The sequence below is a fragment of the Melozone crissalis genome, unplaced genomic scaffold (genome assembly GCF_028551555.1).
Source record: "Melozone crissalis strain CALT ecotype California unplaced genomic scaffold, PUWL_Pcris_2 ptg000027l_1, whole genome shotgun sequence".
Taxonomy (NCBI): domain Eukaryota; kingdom Metazoa; phylum Chordata; class Aves; order Passeriformes; family Passerellidae; genus Melozone; species Melozone crissalis.
In genome coordinates, this window is record NW_026535805.1 from 5,805,205 (window position 1) to 5,832,943 (window position 27,739).

Consider the following 27,739-nt stretch of genomic DNA (forward strand, 5'->3'; position numbering starts at 1 on the left):
TATGTAATTTAATTATATCAAATTGTAGAGATTGTAAATTTTTTCAGGCCTTTCTACACTGTATAGAACATTTAAGGTGAAATATCTTGTAATGACATATACCCACTTTTTATTAGAAAACATCAAACACCAAAAAACTTTTCCATTTTAACATACTAAAGAAAGACCAAAAATACCTTACTATAATATAGTACCTGTATCAGAATGTGACTTTTCCCTAGCTCCAGGAAAAACTCACTTTTCATGCTTGAAACTGGCTATGGACATAGTTCTCACACAACTACTTTCAAATGCAAAAAGCATATTGACAAAATATCGACAGCAGAACTCTCAGCCTCTACATCAAGCTGTCACCCCAAGTGAAAATCAAGAAATATACAGCATGTAAGAAAACATTCACTGTTTAAATCCAACTTTTACCACCATGGAAAAATACATTAACCTAATCTTTATAGTAATTTCCTTGTGTCATTTCAGGAGAAGAAAAGATACAGAACATTCCAGCAATGCACACTGCAATGACCATATGCACTGTAGCCAATAGCCAATTCCATTTACTTTTTTGTTAGAACAGCTTATCAGTACAGAAATAACATGTCTTCTTTGTATTTATAATACCACAAATTCAACAAGAGTTGCCATGTTTCCTTCCTAAATAAAGACAGCTTAAATTGCCCCAAAAATGAAATGAATAATGATAAAATTAAATGAAACTTAATATAACAAGATATGGTATCATTTGTAGTATCTCTGGAAGAATGTATACAAGTGTGTGCTTTTCTTAGTTTTTTTGAGCATGCACTAATAGAAGAGGTGTCTGGATATTTCTTGCAGACATTGACTATTTGCTAGCCAAGCTGCTCTCGTCTTGGACTTACTTATCCAGAACACAATTGTGAAATTTGGAATAAAAGGAAGGCTTTTAAATAGCTCTTACCTTCATCTATTGAGGCTTCACTACTGTATCCATCATATTCTGCAGACAGGGGACTATATTTTTGTCTGGTTTCCCATATATAGTTTTTTTGCTGTCTGCCATCCACCACTGGCAGCCTGGAACTCTGGGTTCTAGACAGGGCCTCATGATATTTACCCAGTGCTTCATCTTCACTCTCAGATGATGAACCATGCTGGTCTTTACTCATATAAGAATTGTCTGTTTGAATAAAATAGAGCAAATCGACTACAGCTCAAAATAGAATACAAGAAAATAACCATAAGAGGTTATCATTGAAGATATTTAAGCCATTTCAATTAAAATTTCTGTAATATTTTAAAAATACCTTGTTGTAATTACAAGCATTGTGATTTTGTAATTGCTGAGAGCTGTTCTCATTTTCTAGAAGACCTGAAAGATTATTAAGCCCCAAAAAACCACACTACCACTTATTCAACAAAAAACAGATCAATTAATGTAAGGTGGCACATGGACATTCTTGAAACCCTTCATAAAGTAGGAAAATGCTTAAAATAATTTATGTCAAGGAAATCCAACACTGCTGCAATATCACATTTGGATACCTTACATATCAAGCAAGCTGCTCCTGATCCTAGCTGATTCCCAGCTGATTTTCACTGTGAACATGTAGCATAGCATAGAAATGAAACTGATTTACAAAAAGAAGCCTACAACAAAATAATCTTTAGGGTAGTTATGCCAGTAGTGCTTAAACTCACAATAACAAATGGGAAAATGCTAGTGAAAGATGTTTGCATGCACAATTTTATTTAACTTACAATAAACAGCTCCTTGTTCAATAACTGAAATTAATGCAGATTTTTCCTGCAGACATCTGGCAACAGCAAAAATTACATGGGAAAAAAATCTATCTAGTTAATTCTTTTATAGCAGTTCTGCAGTGCCTACTCCTGTGGCCAACATTTTCCAACTACATCTCAAGCATGACTTCATCCCACAAATCAAAGATTTGCTGTATTTTTATTTCTGTAAAGGGAAGATTTCCTCCTCCCTTCTTCCAAAGTTCAATTTGATTCTATCCACATTTAACATGCCTTGCAGAGGTTCTGTAGATCTCAGACTCTAATAGGCATTACGAGTTCATGTGAGCCCAGAAGTTAGCATTACCTCCACTCTGAGAGCAAACCTATGGTATATGATTTGCCAGTGCATTTCCATTACCAGCAGAGCTTTGAGGTGCCCATAATGCTGCTTCTCAGCTCCTGAATCTGAGGGAATGTTGTCTAACATGGTACCCAGCCACACTCAACTGCTTCTCCCCTCCCTGCTTTTATGCCCTCAGCTCCAGATCTGTGTTTCCACTCCCATTAGTGTCTGTCTTCATGCCCAGCCAGTCTCACTCATTCCTGCTGAAAGAGAGATTCAGCTTATTCAAAAACTAGCCAGTTAAAATTAAATTAACTCAATGTATGCCAGCCATCTAGATTTCTTTTACAGTCAAGTGTTTGCCTCTTAGTACTACAGAGGTCTGTCCTTCCTACTTTTAAGAATCACTTCCCATAGAGGTCTTTTTCTCCCAGGTACTCATACAGAAAAACCTCTGCTGCAAGTTTAGGTAAGAAACTTTTTGGAAAGCTACATTTACACAAGTAGAATCCTATGCCAAGTTCCTGTCTCCCAGCCACACACTCCAAGTTCTCCCTCCAAGCACCCACATTTGTTTTCTTACGGTGATTTCCTCTGTTCTCTTTGGCTGTTCAATCCCAACGTCTTTACTTGTACTTAACCAACTACTCATGTAACCTTGGTCTTTGACCTTTAGTCTCTCCACCTTCATATGAAGTTCTCATTTCTCTCCATAGCTGTCACCTTTCCTAGTTTAAATCCCAATCTATCACGTGCATCAGGTCCTACTGTTCAGAAGTTTCTGTCCTCACATAGAATACGTTTATTCTCAATTCTTCTGTTCAAACTCCCAGAGTCCATCAGTAACCATAAGCATCAAAGACAGGGTAAAACCTGCTCTGCTCTTCAATCCCTACAATGAAGCATATGAGTGCAAATGGGATGGTCAGTGAATTTAACAAGCAAAGTATAAGAAGTGTTTACCATGTCTTTTCAAAAAGCAAACTTTCCAAAAATTTACAACTTTGTCAGACTTAGGTGTTTTTCATAGAAGAATATGGGCATCTCTGACATGGGAGAAGTGCTCTCCCACATCTCAAGCACATATTCCAATACACAAAGGTGCCACAGCATCTTTGTAAACCTGAGGTGAACTCTACTTTTTTTTTTTGCACAAATACCCAGCTTGTTTTTTCCCATAACCTATTTTTTGGAAACAGTTAAAAATTTTAAACTATAACTTAGAAAAAGACAAAAAACAATAGGATCTCAGACAGAAAGAATGCATAATTTTCTCAAAATTCTTTCAAATGTGGCACATAATTTACAAAATTCATAGTAAGATCTTGCAATGGAAATTGTCAGAAAACCTTATCTGGATGTGGGGTTACCAGCTCTACACACAATGTGTACAACAACTTATTTTACTAATTATAGGAAAAATGGTGCCTTAAAAGACCTCTAAGGAGAAACTAGATCTTTCAGCTCTAGACTATTAATTGAAGTCTAGCAGATATGGTTCTTCTCATTTATGGATGGCTATAAAGCAAGTTCAATTTCAGTGATCATTTACTGAAAATATCACACCAAGTAGGATATATTCTGGCTAACATGTTCACTGCAAGAGGCTACCCAGAAAAAGGAATCTCTAAGTGTTTTGCTGTAACACAAGGTAAAATTTTGTATTTCATATAGCCCTCCAAGGGTTGAAACCTGCCACATTGGAACTTCTACAGATTCACACAACTATAATTAAAGCAGAGTATACCAGGCAAAAAATACACTGCCAGACATCAGTATTAGGTGCCTCCTTTAACATTACAAGAAATGTATTCACAAATAGGAAATCAGGTTCATTAATCAGCCTGCATAAAGAACGGAATAGTATAAAACACAGCAGCAACATGTTTGAAAGAAGAGTTGAAAGTTATGTCTCTAATAATACACTGATTTTTCTAAGCATCCAGAAGTTCTCAGTGATAGCAGGTTTTTATTTTTTCTCCAGTTCCTATCATAAAAGAATAAGAATGTATACCATTATTAGAAGTCATGAAGCAAGACCTTTTCAGAGGACTTAAAAACCTCCTCAAAGTTCAAACATAAGCTATTCATGCAAATTTTTTTTTTTAATTACAAAGCAGGTAAGTTTCAGTTTCTTGGGAAAAAGTAGCTTCCTGTACATTAAAAAAAAAAAAACTCAAAACCAAAAAACTCAGTTTAGTGCCTTTGCTTGCCACTTCTCATTTGATTTTCACACCTTATTTGGAAACTTGGCTAAGACAATTTATGTTCTTAGCAAAACCTTTCCTTTATTTGGCTGATACAGGTCATGAGCAATTATTAATCTCTTGAAAGCTACTAATTTGCTTATTATGGACCCTAAATGCCATTTTGCCATTTTTGAGAGAATATACTTTACAAATCTATTATTATGTAATGAAATAGATAAGATCATAGTTTATCATACAAACATGGAAAACACTCCTAATTCAAACTTAAAAAAACCAAACAAACAAAACCAAACCAAAACTCAACAAAGCAGATAACTGAAATGTTCTGATAAGGAAAACAGACACAACTGAAGGAAAAAAAATGGGTTTCTATTAGGAAATCATTCATTTCTGTACAGAATCAGCACCTGGAAACATGAAAAAGCATGTGTTTCTTTCTAAAATTTTAGTATGCAACTTGCAAACATATGTAAAATTGCGAGGTTTTACTTCTTCCTTACAAACTGCTATTGCAATTCCCTTATCACACTAAGACTGGATGTTGAAGACGGCACAAAAAGTATCCATAACAACAACACACAGGTTTTCTTTTAAGAACAACTTTAAGACAAGCCTCATTCACTTCTTTCTATACTTAAAATCACTTAATTGCCATTTCTTATTGAGTTTCTCATTTCTCATTGTGTCTTGAAATCATTATCTCACATATCCCAGAAAAATTCTGAAGATCTACTGTAATGTAAATGCAAAAGAAGTTATTCCTTTTAGTGTCATAGCACATTTCATGCAATGCTTTTAAAAGAAACAAAATACAAATAACTTTCACAGAACAAGTATTAACTTCCAGTATTAATTAATTCATAGTTTTCAGCAGAAACCACACAAGGCAGAGAAGGCAAGAAAAACTGTATAAAGAAAGAGTAGAGTTAGAACATAGAAAAGGCATTTATTAATCAGTTCCTTTAAGTTATACTGTGGAAAGTAATTAACTTCCAAGAAACATCAACATAATTAGAAAATGAAGCACTGAAACAAACCTGGCCCTTTCACTGACAGGAAAAACTATTATTAAATGTGTAAATTAGGTGAAAAAGGAGGAAATATCATAAGTTTCAGGAAAGGCTGAAGAATGCAGTTTGCTGACAGACTCCTCACCTTTTCCTGTTGTCTTCTTATTACATAGCTCTCTTTCTAATTTCTTTGAGTTTTTCCTTTTGCCCTCATTTGTAGTTGACATATTGCCTTCATCCTTTGAGATGGGTTTTCTTTTTCTGTCAAAGAAGGCTTCAGATTTCTTTTCTTTGATTTCATTAAGGCAACTGGGATGGTCATTGTGCATCTTCTTCAAGCTGGAATCTGTTAATTTCTCCTTCTGTACTTCAACAAGCTTTGTTTCTACATCTTGAGGAACATTCATACTGTGCACTTTATCAGAATCTTTAAAATCAGCTTGAGGTGAATGTGGTTTGATTTTTTTATGCTCACGATTCTTAGAATTATCTGACACTGCATATAAACAATTATCTTGCTCCTCTATAGATTGCTCCACTGTAAGTTTTTTACTTTTCAGGTTACTATCCTTCAAGAACTTATCATTTGCAAAACACTCATTTCCCCCTACTACTTCCCTTTTAAAAGGTCCTCCTAAAGTCTTTGAATCCTGATGTTCTTCTGTATCACTGAGAGGATTATTATGATCTGTGCCTCTTAACTGGCACTGGTTTTTGTTCAAAGCATGGTCAGATACTCCAACTTGACTTGTACCACTTTTTACAAAATCTAACGAATTAGAATTATGAGTCTCTTTATGTTCTGCAGCACCTCTCTTAGTTTTCATATTAATTTCCTGAGAATGAGTTAATGAGGATGTGTGTTCCTCTCTGCCTTCCACAGGTTTCTCACTCTGCGTTTTGGAGCTCTCATCCTCTGCCCGCAGGCCATTGATCATGCTGGTTACTTGCTCTGTCACTGAGTCAGCTACAGAGTAGCCAACCTCACCAACAACACTGGCCAGGTCATCCACAGCACTGCTGAGCGTGTCCACCAGGGAAGACATCGAGGGAAGGCTCAGATTTTGCTGAAGGTTTCTAAAAAACGCCATTTGTCCAGCCTATCCAGCAACAGATCTTAACACTGACAGGTCCTCTCTTTCACAAACTGACCACCTCTGTTTCTTCAATTTCAGAGCTAAAGCCAATGTATTTACCAGGGGAAGTTGCAGCTTTTCTCTTTTCATTCAATTATCATTGCAAACAATAAGAAAACAGCTAAATAAAAATCTTGAAGCCACAATCAACCAGCAAAACCATAGTCCTTCATCAACTGCAGCATCAACTAGCCATAATAAAATTCATTATTTTCAAAAACAAGACAACTGTGTGAAGTGGAATTTTTTTAAATTCTAACCTGTGAAGAAGAAGTTGTGAGACATTTAAATTTTCATCAGTGTCACACTAAAACAGGCTTTTAACATAACACAACACATATCGTAGAGACTTTTTCACCCCAAAATATCTGTTGTCTTTTACATAAGCTAAGACACTTTGGAATATCAAGACTTGTTTTGTAGCAAAAAAGAAAGTTAATATGACAGACAATCTCTGGGGAGAACATTTTTTTCTGCCTCCTGGAAAATTGAAAATTAAAATTTAGCTCCATCTTTTAGAGAGGTAGAAGGGAAGAAGGCCTCTTTGATTTCACATTCTGTTTTCTGGTGCCTGGCTCTTTCTCTCTAGTTAACTAACAAAGCCTGTTCAATTTTCACAGTACAAAAGTTTTACCAACCCTCAGTATCTTTTTCAAGGTCTAATTTCTTTCATTACACATGATCCCTAAAGACCTTGTATTAAAAAATATTCAATAATGTGTTAGTCAGATATAAGATATCACTAAAATTATTCTTTAAAATTATTTTCCGGGTGAATAAAAGCAAGACCTTCTCCAAAAGTATGGCAAAGGATTTTAACAGGCTGAGTGAAAATCCAATAATCCCGTTCACAAATTTACCTGAAAAGATTTAATTATACAAAATTATGGAATGTTTAAAAAAAGTTCAAGAGTATTCTCAGAGTGCAAGAGAAGTATCTCTCCATAAGTAAATGCAAACTCTTTGGTTAGATAACTGTTGAATTTCTGTGGCTTGTCAATACAAAGGTTTGCTCCTTTCAAGTACTGCAGTCACAGGAAAAGCCAACATTGTTGTGTTGCTATATCCTTGTAAAAACGTGCACTCTCATAATTAAGTTTAGTACACTGTATGTCAGATACTTACAAAGTTTATCTTGTGAATTCTTTCTTGTAGTGTATCCTGAATCGAGATCTGGGAAACCACTAACATTTTCAATACACATCTTCTTATTAATATATAGGAAAAGTAGCAGCATGAGAATAATGAACACCCCAACTGCAGACAGGAATCCAATTGCTTCCGGAGATACTAAAAGAAACAGAAAGAAATAACTTTTTAAAAACTTTGTAAAGGTTTGCAAAGTTGTAATATTACCAGAATTGATCATTAATAAATACCTCAAAAGATGCAAATATATATGCCATATATAATTAAAACCCCACCATTTAAATCTGAGTTAATGCTTAATCATCTTTTCAAAGAACAGAAAGCATGTGGTCCTAATCTGAGAGGGACAGACACTGTGAGCAAGAGGTTCTCATGGAGGACTGGACAGTCTCTGCAGAAGAACAGGGAGATTATCAGAAGCTGCCAAAACCAATGATTTCTAAAGGAGCACCTGAGACAGCACTGGAAAGGAGCTAAGAGCTCCCCATCTCCTGGAGGTTTGGCTGCCTCTGCTCAGGGCCATTTTGAGACAGCGCTGTTGAAAAAGGACTGAGCCTTGGCCCTGTCCATCTTGTCATGTTCAGCACCTGGCTCCTCTTCCCTCAGGGACCAGCTGGCTCACCCAGGTCTCTGACAAGCAGGATGTTTTATGAGCAAAAAACAGAGTGAGAAAAACCATGTATGGTCACTTGCATATGAACCAAGAAAGAGCTAATAGAAAATGAAATAGAGGTAAAGCACACTTAAACCCAAGTGGGGGGGAAAAAAGGCCAAAGTAGACTGACATGTCTTAGAGAATGTGTAAAATAAAGAATATGTAAATGCTATTAAGCAGATAACTGCAAGGCAGTATTGGGGATCTTTGAAAGGTTTAGCATCTTTGACATCCACCAGTATCTAACAACATCAATTACACCATTTAAGACTAAGATTGTCAAGGAGTTTTAGAAATGTGAAATCTGCAAATGAATGTGGCAAATTGAAGCAATGGGAAAGAGTATTTAAATGGCAATTTGTTTATTTGAAAGGAGAGTGGGCAGGGAAAGGGATACAGAAGAGCAGCAAAAACAAGAATCTGGAAATGTGAGAAATAAGTACCAACTTATAAATGCAGTTCAAGACCAAGAGAGGGCAGATCTTTTGAAAGGAGTGCAGATGCCCACAGACTATAATGAAGCTGAGCTGCTTCATTAATAAAGGCTGCCAGGATTTCACAGGGAAGGCCCTTAGGAAACCCAGTGGAGTCTCCACAAGCCTTATATTCAAAAAACTTGAAGCAAGAAGTTAAAATAGTGACAGGATTGCAAATTTATTATTAAGTAGGGTGGGAGGTTAAAGTGAAGGGTTATAAAACTGCAACTCAATAGCATTTGGATGCAATTTATAGGCAAAAATGTAATAAAACTCTAACTACACACAATTAAAAACCATGTAAAGCACTACAGAGCTGTGATTTCTAGTGATATGTAACAGATTCATTAATCTGTTAACTGGTTCATTACTAATGTACTGATAATTAAGAAACATTATGTCTCAAACCTGCATCCTAAACAGGAAGAGTAACACCTAAGAGTGCATTTTATGGCCATAACACACAGCCAACACACGTTTCAGAGCTGAACACCACTGCGTTAATCTGGATGAAAACTAGGATTTCACATATCACTTTTCTTCCTCCTGACTTTGCAAGACTACGCTCAACTACATAAATCCCGTTCTTGGGGGTTGACTTTTTTTCTATTTAATAAAGACTTATGAAGCTTTATCAGATTGACAAATTCTGTTTGCCAAGATCTCAGCACTTCACTTTAGGACTACAATGCTACATGGTAACATCTTTCACTATTTAAAAAGGAGTGGAATTAAAGAACAGCTGCCAACAGACTCAGCATTCAGAGATGCAATACAAAAGGACAAGATGCAAGAGTCCGAAATAACTACAAGAAGAGTTCCAATTGGACATGAGGCAGGAAAAACCCAGAATGAGAGGAGTTTATCACTGGAACAGATTGCCTAGATCAGTTATAGAATCCAACTTCAATGTTATCCCTGCTTTGAGCAGGGGACTGAACTGTAAATTACTTTCCCAGGAGCCTTCCAAATGAAATCATTCTCTGATTCGACATATGCCCTTTGTAAATCTGGGCTCATGCATCTATGTAAAAGTACTGACTGAGAAACACATGCAATTCCACAACCTCAGTTAGTTTTGCAGGATGACAGGGAACATTTGTGTCCATGGTGCTGTTCTTAAATTACTATACAGGTGTCTTTTAAATCTGACAAAGAAAGAAAGATCCAAAGAAATGTGCCTTAACCGTGAAAAACGAATTGGACAGATTAGCACTTCTGTTTTGAGCTGGACATCCAGACCTATCTAAACCTGGAAATATTTTTTTTCACTTCTTAACTCTGACCAGAAGAGACCATGTAACATTTTGCCTAAACCACCCCTGAAAATTTTCCCATGAAAAGGAGCTTGCCAACAACATCAAATGAGACATCCTGCTGCATCAAGAGGGGTAACAAGGTGAGAAAAGTGAATTTCTATTCTGGAGCAGAGAAGAAAGTCAGCTAATTTTTTCCCAATTAATATTTTAATTATCATGAACTTTGGCACATGTTCAGGCATTCATTTATTGTTTGTCAGGTGTCTATTTACCATTTTTCATGGAATCTTTCCACACAGGGGAACACTCTGAGTTTTGACAAAAGCCTCAGTTCATATATATTAATTTTTTACCTCAAAGCTTAACAGATGAAATCTCCCCAAGTTCTGCTGGCAGTAGGCATGCACCCATCCCTTCCAAGACTGCATATGGATAACTGAGAATACCTGAGGCTATTGAAACAACAGCCAGTTTTCTCTGCATTCTTGATCCTGACCCAAATGAAACCAGGGACTGGGCCCAGGACAGAAAACCTTCGTTTTCAGTAAGTTCCAGCTAAAACATCTATCAAACACAGAGGCAGGGACTGCAATTCATGGGGGCCAGCAGAAGTGAAGGAGCAGCAGAAGGTGGCACAGGTTAATGATGTTCAGGGAGGAAATCAGTGTGAGACATGAAGAAGGTGTGACACCAACTTGGGGTACATGGAAAAAGTCAGAAAGTGAAGGGAAGGCAAAAAAGAAGACAGATCAGAGGGCAGATAAAGATCATGGGACCTTTGAATGAACTATGAGAATGATTGCTTTATTATTGGAGCAGGCTGTCCTGAGCAACTTCACCTGAATTCAGTGTCCACACTGCTTTGAGCAGAAGATTTAACTGAATTCCAGTCATGGAATGATTCTCAACAAAGGGCAGTGACAGTCTCCTTTAAATAGGATATAGTAACTGTACAGCATCTTCAGGGAAAAACACTCTCACATATGTCACATTTGATCTTTTCAAGCTGTAGGTTTAAATTACATTTTTAAAATTTTTACTTATGCTTTTTACTATGTTGCTCAGCAATCATCTGCCTTGATCCATCAAAATATGTGTTTAAGGAAGTTAACCACAGCCTAAAAGGAACTGAAAGCTGAATACTTTGGGTTTTTTTTTTCCCTCCAGTACTTGCTGGATACTAAGTAGTTAAAAAAGGCACTGTCTGAAAGCCTTATAGTTCTCTATGGAAACACAGTATCTGATGACATTTTTCTGGATGAAAAAAGAAACATTGGCTGATACCTTACAAAAAGAATGAAACTTTAGCTGCAGCAAAACTAATTAATTATTTATGTAATTCAGTGTGAACATAGGACTTGAAAATTATATTTCTGTATCAATTTGCACTCATGTAAAGAGTCTTAGAATACTTGTTCACAGATTAGGTAAATTATCAAGCTGAAACACTGTAAAGTATTACTTTTATAAAGCCAGGGGGAAAAAACATACTTCAATTTTCCACATGAAATGTGCACAGATTCCCATCTATGAATTCAGGTTTTATACATCACATTAATCCTTCAGTTAGTTTCTCACAGCTTAAGTATCAAGCAGGTATACTTCACAGATGGAAAAAATTTAAAAGTTCTTTTTTACATAAAAAAATACATCTATGCCACATTCACCACCAGAATTACTTTGATTCAAAACATGTTGTAATAAATTCAGAGTTGTCTGGGAATTAATTGTACCATGAAAAGCATTTAAAAACTCTCAGAGGCTCCCAGTGCTTCTACTATCAGACAGCAGTAGGAAGGCAATGTTTTCTCAAAGTCATCCTTTAAATTCAAAGGTCCTACTTCCATAAACTTCATCATTATTTTTGCTTCTTAAAGAAAACACCAATGAAATTCTGAATTTATGTTTGAAACTCATTATAATATCAGGCTGTTTTAGAAATACTAAAAGAACAAACATCTTTCTACAAAGCTACCAAGACTAATTGAATTGCTGGCAATGGAAGTGGCATAGAAAGTCATAATCATTACAGAAGTATTACCTTAACATCACTTTAATTCCGTTTTGTTGTTATCATCACTAGAATCAGAAGTACTAGAACACAGAAGCTTTTCATCTCTTCATCTCAAATATCAAATTAGCACCTGTTTCTCAAATAATAACTTCTTTGTTATGACATAATTTTTCATTTCAAAAAGTTGTTTCAAACTCTTCAGAAAATTACATCTTCAAATATCTACCACCAAACAACAAAATGCCTCAGACATTTTAAAAAGATGAAATGTTTTTTATATGAAATTTAAAAGCATTTCATATTTTAGTATGTATCTAGCCCCAAACTTTATTTAATATAAATCAATTCTTTTTGGATCTTTCACACTCTACATCATACCAGTCACTTAGCTAGTAATGTACAAAGCCACACAGTTATCTTAGTGATGTTTCAATTATTCATTTACAAATGCAATACTATCTCTTCTGTATACAAATAAAGTAACTAGGGTGCATGACCTGAAAAATGCCAATTACCTTTAGGATCCTAACACAAAAAACATTTGAAATGTAATATGTAAGCTAGGTTTTATTTATAACTTGGGTTTTGGGGTTTTTTTTTGTTTTCTTTACAACTTGATCTAAGATACTTTAGCCCTTTAAATTTGTTTAAATATACAGGACTGTTGTTTTGTATTTAGTCCTGAAGAAGAATTATTTACTGGTATTAATTTTTTACATCATTACATCATAATATTCCATTAAAATAATCTCTGCTGTCCAGCTCAAAATATTTTCATCCAAATGCCATTCACTGCTGTTTGTCACTTCTTTCCAACTTTGCCAATAGCAGAAGAAATTAACATATTTTTAGAAAGTTGAGCAGGTTACTGAACAAAACAACAGGATTTGTGCCTTGATTGCCTTTTCTCCATGCTTGAATTATTTATGTCCAAACAGGATGCATTTATTTCTCACAGACATGGCATAACAGAAAAAAACAAATCCCTCTACACCTGAGTCTGCTCACAAGTGAAATACTTTGGTCTGATTACTCAACAGGAGTAGGGACTGTATTTTCATACGTGTCAATTTACATGTACATTTCTTTTACTACTTACATAGGGTTGTCTCTTCTTTAAAAGCAAGTAACTGAACTTGAAGGCTACCTAAGATTTCATGGTCTCTCTAGACAGCTTTTCTTTAACAACAGAAACTCAATACACAACATTTCACAGCAATTTGTGAATTCGTATACAATTACTATCTTTCTGTTTGCTGGAGTAATTGAAGAAGCAACAAGTGAATAGAACCTTCTAAACAAAATGCTATACCTACACGGGTTTATCCACTGTTTAATTAGAATTCTGACTAAAAAAATTAAATTCTTGACTACCTGCACTGTTTCCAAAACATGAACTATATATGGCAGCATCACTATTAGAATACTTGCCCATATAAAAAACAAAAACAACTGGACCACAAAAATTGACTAGCTGATATTTCTGCTAAAAAGTAGTGATAGACAATGAACCCTAAACATTTTATTGAACAAGTCAAAAGACAAAATTCCTATGATTCCTGTTCTATTCTTTCTTCTGTCTCCCATATAAAACACTGGATTATGTAGTTCCCTTCTAAAAGTTTACCTATTTCTTCTCTTTTGCCAAAAAAAAAAAATCAGGAAGTCTTTTAGCTCAACTTAAAACACACAATTAGATCTCATATACCAATGCTTTTATAGTTACATTTAGGTAACATTAAAACTGAAGTTTTCCTGTAGAAAGATGCTGCCCCCTCCAATTGCAAACTGCATTTTGCCTTTCCTGACGCAGCACAGACTTCTTACCTTGGCCCACTACTGATGGCTGCACCTCTCAGCATGCTATGCTGAACACATTTTATTCTGCCAGTCCTCTGATGTTCCTTACTCTGGGTTTGTTGCTCCTGCACCTCACACTTTGTTGGACAGCAAGTTTACACACTCTCCAGCACAAATTACAAGCGCTGCAACATGAGCTACCTGCACTTCAACACTTCCAGTATCAACATCCAGGACACAACCCTGAGCAACAGCAATTTCAAACCAGCACAAACTTGAAATGACAACTCAATTCAATTTCAAGGCAAAACTGAAAAGAGCGCCGCATTTCCTAAATAAGAAATTTATAAACAATTCTAGCAACATGAACCTCTCAGAAGTTTTTCAAGACTGACAGAATGAGACAAGGATGAAAGTGGCTCTATTTGGAATAACAATGCCCTTTAAATGGACCTTTCAAAGAAATACTGAGGAACACACAAAATTTATATTTTCTGAAGTAATACATGATGCCGCTTTTGGGTTAATTTCAAAAAGATGTCACATTAAGCAAAAATTAAATCTGTTTGTTCACACAAAAAGTCCACTGGAATTAGTGTATCGTGAAAGCAACACTGGTCTAACTCCACTGTCACTCCTATTCCAGTGGAAATTTATCAGAAATAATAACAATGTATTTACATTCCATTTCTCTCACTTCACCCTGGCTGTGGGACACTATGCACTGCTACAGAGACAAAGCAGAACTTATTTTTCCCTTTGTTTCCTTAATATCTAATTACAAGAACCAACGAGAAAAAAACATTTTAACATCTGGATTCCAGGAATTCTTATACACAGGAAGAAATTCTAGAATGTATTTTAATTAACAAACTCAGTTTATTTGATTTTATTACAATCAATTAAATTACTTGACTAAATAATTACATCCAATAGAGTTCATTTACTTCATAAAATATTTTTCTAGAACCATAGAATACCCTGAGCTGGAAGGGACCCAAAAGGATCAAAGTCCAATTCCCAGCCCTGCACACACCATCCCAAAGAAGTGCATTGTCCAAATGCTCCTTGAGCTTTGTCAGGCTTGGTGCTGTGACCACTGACCTGGGGAACTTGAGCCAGTGTCCAGTGATCCTCTGGGGGAAGAGCCTTGTCCTGATACCCATCCTAACCCTGCCCTGACGCAGCTTCAGGCCATTCCCTTGGGTCCTGTCACTGTCACCACAGAGCACAGAGCAGTGCCTGCCCCTGCTCTTCCCCTCACAAGCAGTTGTAACTGCAGTGAGATCTCCCCTCAGTCTCCTCCAGGCTGAACAAACCAAGTGACCTCAGCCATTTCTAACTCACAGTTTATGATAAAACCAGCTTGGTTCATTACATTAACTAATCACATCCATAAGTGCACAAAGTTGCTCGTGGCAGCTCTAGTACTGCCTCTACAGATTGTCTTTTCCAGGATTCTTTCCCCTTTCTTTAAAAATACCATGCTGAAACTGTCTTTTGCTGATAAATTTAATTACAGAAAAATAGGACCCTTGGTTCCAAAATACCACTGATCTAAGAAAGAATTTAGGAGAAACTGAAGCCATACTCTGAGATGGAGACTTAAACTTCTGACAGAAATCTTTTAATTCCTAAATCCTTATGTGCTGGAAAAGTTGTCAGCCTGCCATCCCTGCTGATTTACCAGTCCCTCAATGCCTTTTCTCTCTTACATGGAATTCATCTCTGATTAAATAGTATCTCACAACAGAAATCTCTGAAAAGAAACAGCAAAGGAAGCAACACACTTGCCACTTGGAATAGACACTGATCATGGAATCATCTTGATTACCTCCAAATCCCAATAATCTGTTGCAATTACATAGCATATTACATGACTATTATCCACGCAGTGGGTAAGAGAACAGCAGTGATTATAATTTTTAATGGTATTCTCAAATAATCCTCCCAAAGCAAAAGTATTAAAGACCCACAGGGGTCTAGAGACTTGCAGTTTAAAAGTTCATACCCATCACAAAGCAGCTCTCCACTATGGGGAAAGAAAAATAATCTATGTAATAAAAATACTTTAAAACCTCATTTTTCCCTATCAGACACTACAATTAACAACAAAGCATGAGACAATCCATGTAATCCAACAGTAATTAACCAGGATATACAGCAAAGTACTGCATAGTAAAAATGATTATATGAACATGAGAACTTGAGTGAAGGAATGTCAGTGCTTAGATATAGCAAACTTCTTACATACAAAACTTGCCATGGAAGAAAAGATATTACCATAGCTGGAATTAAGTCACTCCAGTAGCTGCTGCTTTCCAGAAGACTCCAAACACAGGAAAACACACAAAAAAATATTCTGCTTCCTGTAAAGGCATGAGGAAGCTCAAAGAAAAGTATTTACTCTGTATTGAGTTTTCTCCAATCCAACACATGTGTATAGAGATTACTTTTCCAACAGAGTGCAAATTCAGAATATATATTCTGCTGGTGTTAATTTTAATATTATTAATTTTTTTTTAACATGTAGCAATATGTCTAAATATCTCCCAAGTGTATGAGGTTTAGTATTCATGGGATAAAAATTTTTTTCAAGCCTTGAAAAAAATAAGTATTAATTACTATTTTCTTTATATATTATAAAAGTAGCTTTAATTTTTAACAGTTTCTAAATGAAGAGTTTTTTATTCCTCTTTGTAAAAAGAGAAAGTGCACTTTATTTGGTACCGTCCAAATCTGAACCTCTAAATGAGTATAGAACCAACATATATTTGCATTTTACATTAATATGAGGATATCTAATATAAAGAAATTTGCTACCATCTGTGACATTACCCTTCTCTTGATGAAGAACAAGTAGTTCTACCAACTGGATGACAGCCAGAAAGAGGAAAATTATTTTAATTACTTAGTGTAGATTATCACTAATAGTATAAGATAACTTGAGTATCAGATGCAGTTGACTTTCACCTTAATAATGTTTCTACTCTAAAATGAAACTAATGAATAAATGCTACTTTTTGCCATTTGGAATAAGTGTAGTTGGCAGCTTAACATTCAGACCCATGCAAATGGTGAGGATAGCTGACCAGAACGTTAAAGAGGAATAGTTCTACTTAAAACATACTTCTGACAAAGCAAAAATTCACACCTTCTTATCTTTTCAAAATTATTATTACAAGTGACATTTTTCATTGTCAGACGAAGACATTGTCTTTTTGCAACTTCTCTTTTGCATATTAAAGAGAGTACTTCTCTTCCATTCTTAGTCACAAAGTCAGTTTGCTGAATAATTTCCTTTGTTTGCAAAATTGCCACAACAATAGAAAGGAAAGAACATCTTGCAAAAGAAAAAAAGTGCTTAAAAATAATTTTTAAACTGCTGTGCAACTCAGCCCTTACTTGGATACTCCATCTACATTTCCAAGAATTAAATACAAAACACACTGCTGAGTTAGAAATATCACTTTGCATTACTTCAAAAATAAACAAGTGAAAAATGTTGGGTGAAAGAAACCTTAAAATAACATGGCCATATATATTTTCTCATTTAATGTCACTTCCATGTCACACAATGAATACATAACAGAATATATTAAAGAGGAGTTTCTTCAGTTACAGCTCAATATCGTAAACACTCATCACAAATCTGTCTTGCTTGTACAAAGAGAACCTTAAACAGCCTTAATTAAAACATTACTAAATCTAACAACAGCTAATTCCAAGTTAGACTTGCATCTGCACTATACAGCTAAAAAAGATATATTGTTCTCAAGTCTAATCACAAGTTCCCTGAATTCTTTTATTTCCATAGCAAATAACCAAAGGAACAACTTACACAATTTTATATCCTGACTCTCTCAAAAGCAGCTGGATACTAGGAAAATATCCAGTAAAAAGACAAACTGTTAACTGAGTCATTTCAGAGAAACTCTGTCACCTTCCACTGTCAAAAACTAAGCAGGACTCTTCTTTCCACAGCCAAGCCTCCAATTTGTATTGTCAGACACTAAATAAATGTGTGAACACAAACTTGCATTAAATAACAGAAGTAAACAAGATGCTAATTTATAATAAAAGCAAGAATCTATTTTTTCATTTTTTCCAATTTTCAGATTTCAATAATGTGTAAATATAAAACCACACAAACACTTCAACTACTTGACTATGTTAAACATAGGAGACACATATTGCAGTGATTCCCTAATAGCTGACCATCTTTAAAGTTCTTTTTACAAGCTGGAAAGTGACTAGTTCGGTATTTTGTAGCTATTAGATGTTACATAACAGCCACAAAATACTCCCATTTTCAGGACACACACTCCCTATATTTATGCATTTAGAGGAAGCCTCTTTAAAAATACATAAGAATTAGTTTTTAAGGCTTTTCTGGAAAGCCTATTAGTCTCCTTACTCCTGATCAGCTCTTTGCAAATTCTTTTCAAAAATGTATGAACTTGCTAAAAGGAAACCAAGTAAAAAACCCTATAAAAGTACTGCAATCCTTCTTGTGCAGCCTAGAGGGGAACCCACCACAGTCTCTCTTGGGCAACTACAAAACTATAGCAGCATTAATATGACACAGGAGGAGGCCTGTGCCAGACAACTGCTACATCTTTGGGCAGCAAACCTGAGTCCTGTATCAACACCAGACTGGGATCGTATTTGCAATATAACTGACATAATCTCAGATATTCAATGAACGTTATAACTGGTACTTGCACACCTCTGAGTCTATCATTTAAACTGATATAATCTGAGAAATACAAAACCTAAAAAACAGCAAAATTGAGGTTTCAATTCATTTTTACAGCTGAATAATCTTAGAGCAGACATTTCCTTTTTAAGGCTTAGGTTTTGCTTTTAAGCTATGCTTTCAACTACAGCTAAGAAGTTTTCATTATGTTAATTGAGCTAAATAGTGTAGTCACAGCTTTGAAGACCTTTCTGGTCCCTTTCCACATTTCGCCACCTGATATTCCAAGGTTCCTATTTTCCTAGCAAAAAAATGAAAGGGCATGCAAGAAAAATACAATTTAGGAATGCATTACTTCACTGACTAGAAAGAAAAATTAACCACCAGCAATAGGTGTTCTTCAAGTCATATAATCCCCATATAAATTGTAATTACATTCCATCACTTGAAACCGGAAAGTTTTCCCATGCATTATTCATAGAAGACACATGCTTGCTTGCATGCTTACTTTCCCCTTTTCCCTATTCAGTGCAGGAAAAAAAAGATGGAACACCACTGTTTATCCTATTAGCTGCTTCTCAACAGTCATGTACTTGGAAGTGCTGTAAGAAAGATGGACAGACAAGCAAAGCACAAATGTACACTGCAAAACTCCAGTTCCTTAATGCAGGCTATTTACTACTAATGTTTCCTTCAGAGGTTCCACACAGGCATTCCAACTCCAGTCACAGAGAAGTCACACTTACCCACTATCCCCTGGCTGAAAACATGAGAGGCTTTCAGGCAAAGAGCAAATGGAGAACCATTTTGTCAAACACCACGACCTCTCAAAGCCTCACAGCCAGAAGTCGATGAAAATGAGTGAGTGGATGAATGCCAGGAGTGCTGGAATGTCCTCTCCTGGTGCCACAGTCACACAGACACCAGAGAAAAAGGAGAAGGGCACACTGCAACCTTACCCAGCACCAGACAAGACTGACACCTGTGTGTCAGTGTGAACACTTAATCTGCCCTTTCAACTTCCACTGTGAGCTCACAGACCAAAAAAGCAGCTTAGCTTTCAGGGCACGGCCAAGAGATGGGAAACTCCATCCTGTATAAGCTTGACAGGAGCACTCAGTGACATTAAGGACAAAGGTGGAAGGTCTGATTTGACCAGCTTGAGACTGCTGGCAGCCAGGAACTCTCAGCTTGGAAATGCCTTCCTATTCTGAGGATGTCAACAGAGATCTTGAGTCTGCAATCTCATCCTGGCAAGCAAGCAGGGCCGGACAACTGGCAAATAAAGTAACCTTAGGAGTCTTGATCAAAAAGCATCTTGAATGTGCATCAGAAGATGTAAAGTTTTAGACCAAGTATCCAAAAGTCCACATGACTGGAAGATTTGCAGTACATGGCAATCTCCTCCTGCTTTAAAGGTACACACTGAGTAGGGAGTGAAGACAGACAGGAATCCACCAAATCCATGCACCACAAGGAGAAATTTGTCAGTAACACAGGGACGCACAAGGTTAGAATGCACATGGAAACTCACATGACCTAAAAAGGAACGCAACATAATGCAAGTATAAATGGCACTAAAAGGATATTTCTCTTTTAATCACACTTACCCCTAGGCTAATTTATAACCACCAATGCTAAAACACAAGTTCTTTGCTATTTTTATTTAATTTATTGTATCAATGGCTAACAGAGCTTAGAATTCAATGCTCAAATATAACACAGAATCTTAAAAAAACAAACAACACATCTTTTCAATTTAACTTCCCAGCAATTAACATTAAAATCATACAGCATTGTCTCCAAGAACATGATAAATTTGTTTTTCTTAAAACCAGTACAGCATCCTAAAATAAATCAGGATAAGCAAGATTAACAGCTCTTGAAAGTTCATCAGAAGGCTTTCTGAAATTCCAATGAGTTTCCCAATTCAGAAAGATAAACAGCAGCTATTACAGAAGGAATACAGAGCACTGTGTGTACCACCTTATCTGTCAATGGAAAAAGAGAGACAGCAATAAAAAGAAAAAATCACCTCCCCTCCAAAATGAGAAAGAATTTCATACAAGCAAGATCTAAATGATTCACAGTTTAGAGAAGCGGAGAAATGCTTTTAATTACAGTACTGCAACACATACACACTCAAAAATTCTTTCAACAGATATTTGGAAAAGTTTACTTGTGACCATAAAACTATTCTGACCTTAACTGGTAGACTTAATTCTGACGTTAGGCATTGTTAAATATATGTTTCAACAAACCCAAACAATTTTACCAAAATGTCTCAGTGAATGCAATGGAAACAAAGAGGACAAACAAAATTTCTTCCCACAGAGCATACTCTGTGGTTTGACAATACTACAGAGGCAGTCTGAGACTAAGTTGTTGTCAAAAGAGTCCTGCAGCTTTACTCCTCTCCCACCACATTTTCTTGCTCCTTCCTTTTCAAAGCACTGAGACTCTTCTGACCTAACCCAGACTCAATTCAAGGAACTAATCCTTGAAGAAATCCTTTTTTTTTTGGCTTAGCTTTCAGATGAGAAGACAGAAGTTCAGCAGCAATGCTGCAGGAGGGAGCACAGGGCTGCCAGAAGGGACAGAAAAGTGTATCTGGCCTTTACATCAGCAGAGCTGCTCTGTGGAGCTCCAACTTCAGTCACTGGAGCTCAGCTTTAAGCTGTAAGAGCCTGGAGCACAGCTCTGCTCCGTGCTCTGTCAGCTGCTGGTCTCACTATTGCTGCAGCTGCCAGCAAAGAAGTTTGAGTCATTAGGGTCTCACCTGAAATCAGAGGCAGAGATTGCCAGTTCATTACATCAGTTTTTTAGAAGATCCTCACAACTTTCCATTAATAATGAAAATCATATAATCACACAAATATCTGGATAAAGCGAAGATCAAAGTTTTCATGGTTACCCATCACAGCTAAACAGCATTAACAAATTCCATGTAACTCAGGGAATTTTGGAAGAGCACATTTTTTCCTCTTGTGAAAAATCAAATTTTATTTTATCGTTTCACTATTTTTTCCTACTGACATTGTCAATCAAAAGATTCTGCAACACAAAGATGCAGCAAAGATCCACAAAAAGTCAGAGCATAACACTGGGCAGCAGATTTCTCACCAGGAACATTCACAAGCTAAGGAGTTCACTTTCACAAATCATTGCTTACCTTTTCTGATGCAGATCAGTTCATGTACACCACAAGTTCGTTCTCCACCTGTGTGGAAATGCACCATTAGAACACAGTAACAAATAAAATGTATTTCATTTCTTTATAAGGCTTATAAACAGTGAAAAAGAAAGTTCCAAAACTTGTCAATTAATAAAAATGCAGAAGATTTCCTTAACAAATTTTCAAATTATACATTAAATCCTTTGGAAAAAACAGTAAATGTATATTTGGCTTAGTATTGCTAATGGTGGTACAGTTGGAAGAGCTTTACAGTGAATTTATACAGATAAAATTATAAAAGCAAGATCCTTAACTGAAGGCACACTAATATTTCCCAAGTATAAACATAATTTGCTGGAGAGAATTACCCTACAGAATGGCATCTATGGAAGAATTGTGAAAATATAAAAAAAAATTCCAATATAACAAAATGCCAAAATAATATTATGATTACCTTCCACATTAAAAAAACAAACAAACAAAAAAAACCCAACAAAATCCTAAAAAACAACCCTATTAACAAATACTTGGTTTGCCCAGAATTTCTCCTTTAGATATTTTTAAATTAAAAAAATCAGCTCTATAGACCTTGAGATATTTATTCAAGAATAATAAAATTGTTGCTAGAAATACCACGCTTTTTTCCACATTTTTATAAAGACCATTTTAATTGGAATTGCAGCTTGTAAACAAAACACCAACACATAATATCTAAAATAAAAATATTTTGGAGTGATATGCCCCATGATCAAACCTTAACATTCCAAACTACATCAAGCTATGGCTTCTCTTAAGTACACCCTACTGACAACAAGGGTGCATGGATACAAATACAGAACTGAGGGGAACTGCCTGGGATTTCATACCCAGCTCTCAGCAATCTCATGAAAATACAAAACAGAGTTTCAAAACCTCACAGAACATTTATTTCATATCCATTAATCACTCCCTGGCTCCAGACACTTCAAAACAAGCTTTAGGTAACAAAATTCTCCCCATCTCAAAAATATGGAAATACATTATACAGCACTTATTACTCTCCTGCATTCCATAATAAATTAATTATCACATGCAATACAGCATGTGATGATATCAACCAATACTTCAAACTCTTAACTGGTAACACTAGCAGATGGTATTGTAAAGTTTTAGGAAAATATCTATATTTCTATTTAAATTTACACTTTAAAGAAATAACTGTAGGAAATCCATATATTGAAGTGAGAAAGGATAAAAGGGATCAAATAAATGGAATAAAATGTAACTCTACTAAAATAAAATTAAATGTCTGTGAAAGTAAAAAGAATCCTCATTTTATGTCAACATACTTAGAAATATGAAATAAAAGCTTCAAATATACTCTTGAATGGGAAATTAAGTATCAGTGAGTCTGAGGATCCCAGGAGTTTTGTGGAGTCATCACCCTTACAAAATCCTGTTGTGATAGCAATATAATTCCCTCCTCTCAGTGCATCCTAGAAGCCAGGCAACATCATTTTCATTCAGAAAGGATTTTGACAGGAAAACATAAGAAAAACTAAATTAAAAATATAATCCGCTTTTATAATAACAAGGCATTAGAAAACACGCAAACAAACCCCAAAAGCAGACAGAGGGAGGAGATTAAAATCTTCTTTGAAGTCATTGCAATCATCTTTAGGGGACAAAAGATAAAGCAGAAGAGTGACTGGATGTCTTCTCCCTAGAATCTTTGCCCTGTTAGTTTTAAATTCGACAGTGAAGAAAAAATAAAAATTTTGGCAAAAAATAAAATTATTTTTCATTACACAGATGCCAGACAGTTAACAATAAGAATTGACCTAAAACTCAGTGAAGGAAGAGAGCAGCAGTAGATTTTAATTATATTCACTGCTCTTAGTGAAATCAACCAGTCTGAAATTGTATCACAAAATACTAATTCTAGATTCAGATTCCACATTGGTGCCTCTTGTTTTATAAAGCAAGAGGTCTTTACTCAAACATTCAACTTCTAATGTAAGATGGTGTTCCACCAAATAAAGCATTTACATTAATCAACATGTTGGTTTTTATTGACCACAAGGTTGCAAAATAAATTCATACCATTTAACAGGCATACAGTCAGGATTTTATTCCTTTTCATTTTCCTAGAAAAATGCTAGAGTGTTATTTCTTTTTTTAATAGGTGATTCACTTATTACTTTTTTTCAAACTGCTTTTGGATGGAAATCAACCATTAAATAAAAATACATCAAATGATATAAAAGTTAAAGAAAGTATCTTTTATATTTTAAATTAATGTATTAAAGATGTGAAATTTTATCCTCAATTGACTTGGACTGGTTCTTCTTTTTCTCTGTGGTCGTCAGAATTGTGAAGCTCATACATAATTCACACCTTGCTATTATTCATGGATTAACAAATAAACCCAAGTTTTTCCACCTTTCCAACTCCCAAGAATTCTCTCAGTTTTAGTAAACTAGTTAATGAAAAAACCAAACTGAAAATATGGAAACATTTTGCATGACAGCAAGATGCCAGCCATTAATTTAGCATTTCAGTCTGAAAATAGTGGGTTTGTTTGGGTTAGCCCACAAATCCCAAAGGTTCAGTGGCATGGCACACTTAAATTTTATTCTTTAAATATTATTTTTAGGTAATTTATCATAGTATAGCATTAGTTCACCATAATGTTATGGTTAATTAAAATTTTATTTAGACACTAATTATTATTAGTTCAATTCCATCCTGACTAGGAACATAGTCTCCTATTTAAGATTTTAAGGTTTTGAGTGAGTTTGCATATAAAACTACATAATACTCCGTCCAAAATGTGAGAAGAGAAACAAACCCACTTGGGTACACAGAGCTTTTCATAATGTCAGACAGTGGAAGTAAAATGAAAAATAATGAAAGATCAAATAATTTTAGAACTCTGCATTAAACAAAATATTTTCATTTTCTTGAGCAAGAACATCCACCTAGTGGTCCTAAAAATCTAAATCATTCAAACATTTAACACAAGAAGAATGGCCAGATGTTTTCCAGAGGCAGCTGATGAAGTTTAATTTTCTCAATTAAAGACAAAGGTTTTGTATACCAAGTCTCTCTTTGCTAAAATGACTATGGCAGCAACAAGATGAAAAGATGTACATCAAAGATGAATACTGAATTTTGTATTAACTCAAAATTTGATGTCTTTCTAAACTAGCACAATTCAAGATTCAAAGGTCTGCTATGCTCAGGGTTTAGCTGGAATTTCACCACTAGATGCTGATAATAATGGTGAAGAAAATCTATCACAGGCATTACCATGGAGTGCTGTGGGCTGGGAATGAATGACATCTGGTGTTCTCAAAGCCTTCAGACCAGGACCAGCGTTAGACAAAGTTCCTCTGAGCCTCAAGCAGCCATGCTCCGCAACAACCACAGCTCCAGCAGCTCTGGGCTACCAGTGCTTCCCAGGGGGAAGGTGTCAGCCCCGTCACTGTGGGCACTTCTCCCTAGCAGCCACCAGGACTGCCCTGATGTAGCTCAAACCCCCTGCCCACGGGCTTTCACTGGGCGGCTGAAGAAGCCATGGCCATCTCTCAGACCCCCCTGCACAATGAAAGGCTGCAGGAGTGCCTGTCAGATCTCCCCAGGCTACACCAGGTATTTCCTAAGCCTCTCCTCATGTGCCAGGTGCTCTAAGCTCCCTCCCAGCTTAGTGGCACTCTGCTGAGGCCTCCCAGTTTGCCAGCCTCTCATGCTGGATTAACACAGCTGGATCCAGGCCACAGACACGTGGCTGGCCCACGTTCAGCTCGCTGCTCACCGGGATCCCCAGGTCTCTTTGCTCAGAGGTGCTCAGCCAGCCTGCCCACAGCTGCTAGTGCAGGGCTTGGACTTCACCCCTGCTTGTGGAAGCTTCTGAGCATCCTTCAGCCCACTCTGAGCTTGCTGAGTGCTTGCCAGCCCTGCCCTCCAGTTTATTAACTACTCCTTCCCTGGTGTCATCCATAAACTCAGCCAGGGTACATTCCATCCCATCAACAGTCCCAGTTCCAGCACCAAAACTGTGATGCAACTTAGGCTGCTGCATATAAAATTCATTATTCTTCAGAAAAAAATCCACGTCGGTAGCTGCAGCAGAACATTACACTGTATCACAAAAGCCTTTTGTCAGCAGGTGTAATTTTTCGGATGCACTTTTTACATGATAAATTACTTTCCTGCTGAGAATTGTTTTTTAATTAGCATTTTCATAAGTTTGGATCACATTCAACAAACGTTTACTTAACATTTTATTCAACAATAGACAACTATTTTTTCCCTTGGCAAACCCACGACATTCCAGCATGGAACGACAACACTGAGCAGGTTGAGCAGCAGGAACAGGGTGCTACAGTGTAGAAACACAAAACAGGATACATGTGAAAAAGTCCAACACAATGTTAATGCTACTGTGTCTAAGCATGTGGAAACACTAATGCTTCTGCTAGGAATGCAAGAGACCCAGGAAAACCCTTCTTGTGTTAAGGGTTTCATATAACATGCTACAAATTTATTTAAAAAGACAACTGTAATGAAAGACTTCTGGGTTCTTTCTCTTCTACTGAAAAACTGCTTCATGCCATGAGCTGAATTCTGGGCTTGGGTGAACAGACAGCCAGCTGTAATGGAAAATAAGCAAAGTGAAGACTTTTGCACAGGAACAACCCTACAGCTGCCCTCAGTGTTTTTCCTGAAAAGGTTACACACAATCATTAGCCCATCCTCACCCATGGTGTAAAATCACCTCTGTGTTCCTTTAGCATCCTTTTTCACAAGTTTAGTCTACAAATCATACTGCATACATAAAATAGAAATGTTTAAAGCTGAATGCTGAGAACTAGTCAAAAAGCAAACTAAAAAGCAAACAACATCTGAATTTATAAGGAGAGAGACAGCAAGGTAAAAAAAATTGCCATTATATATAGTTATTTATATGTTTATATCTTTTACATTTTGTGCAGTTTTGTGCAGTCCTCTTGGTCCCACAAGCTCAAAGAATAAAACAGAACCACAGAAGACACAGAGAAAGACCAAAAAATATAGTTACGAAACTATAGTTACGAAACAAATGGTTTCCATATGAGGAGTGACTTAATAGACTAAGACTCTTGGACCTGAAAAAAACCCACAACAGGTTAAACAGGTGAATACAGAACAATTACTCACTGTCTAACCCACTAATAAGAGAAATAACTATCAGACTAAATTAGCAGCAGACATGTTCAAGACCAGAAGAGTAAAACTCAGAAATCTATGTTCTGATTTTATGATTCAAACTCTTACTGTAAAGAATATTCTTCTTTGCTTGCATGATTTAAAAAGATCCCTATCTAGTAATTTCTTGGCCTAAGGATAGGTTATCTACCTGTCCTAAGAATATTTTGGGTTCTGTTATCCAACTATAAAAGTAATGGCAAACATCAAAACATTTTTTTCATGGGAAAAAAAGAAAATTTTAAATTATATTTGTAATCAACAGAACCAATGACACTGACCAATGAATTTGCAATCAGTGACAACTGAACAAGTACAGCATAGCCATTTCTGTTTCTCCAACAAATTTTGCATCCACCCCTACCCACACTAAAATAAATGGAAGCATTTATATGGAAGCAGCTAAAAAGAGTCAGATTTTCTAAGCTAAGTCATAAAGTACAGAGGTTATTTGGGACTTTCTCCTCTCATCATGAAAATAGTCTTATCTCTGCTTCCTTTCTATCGAAAATTACCACAAACTTCTATTTTCCTACTCTTCTGACAACTGAAATATAATTAGCACTAAAATAATATTAGTAAGTTCTTTATTTCACTTTGTTCTCAGTCAAGTATTTCTTCAGGTAAGTCTTACCGGTGGAAATGAAGAAATACAGTAAATAAAACTAGCAATACAAACATCCAGTATAAATTGCTCAAATCTGACCTAAAACCTATAATTTTCTTTTTACTAAAAATAGAAAGAAAACCTGAAAACAACTTCATTGAAAATGACAAAAAGATTAAACATACATTGAGAAGCAATGTACAATGCTATCAAATGTTCAGGAAATAAAAAAGAGGATGTCAGCAACAAAAGATG

At 35.9% G+C, this 27,739-nt stretch overlaps 1 protein-coding gene across 4 annotated transcripts in view; it reads right to left on the bottom strand.

The window, feature by feature from the left end:
• The window catches only part of SYT14 (synaptotagmin 14), an 81,629-nt gene that overhangs the window by 48,015 nt on the left and 5,875 nt on the right, over positions 1 to 27,739 (bottom strand). For 2 of the 4 annotated variants that reach the window (XM_054279963.1, XM_054279962.1), the window contains exons 2-4: positions 21,646 to 21,693; positions 7,547 to 7,711; positions 938 to 1,156 (exon numbers count right to left, since the gene is read on the bottom strand). In XM_054279963.1, the coding sequence (XP_054135938.1) occupies positions 938 to 1,156; positions 7,547 to 7,711; positions 21,646 to 21,693 (432 nt within the window). Of the gene's footprint in view, positions 1 to 937; positions 1,157 to 5,430; positions 6,377 to 7,546; positions 7,712 to 21,645; positions 21,694 to 27,739 lie in introns of those variants that run through there. The other 2 variants (XM_054279964.1, XM_054279961.1) reach the window with 2 other exon arrangements.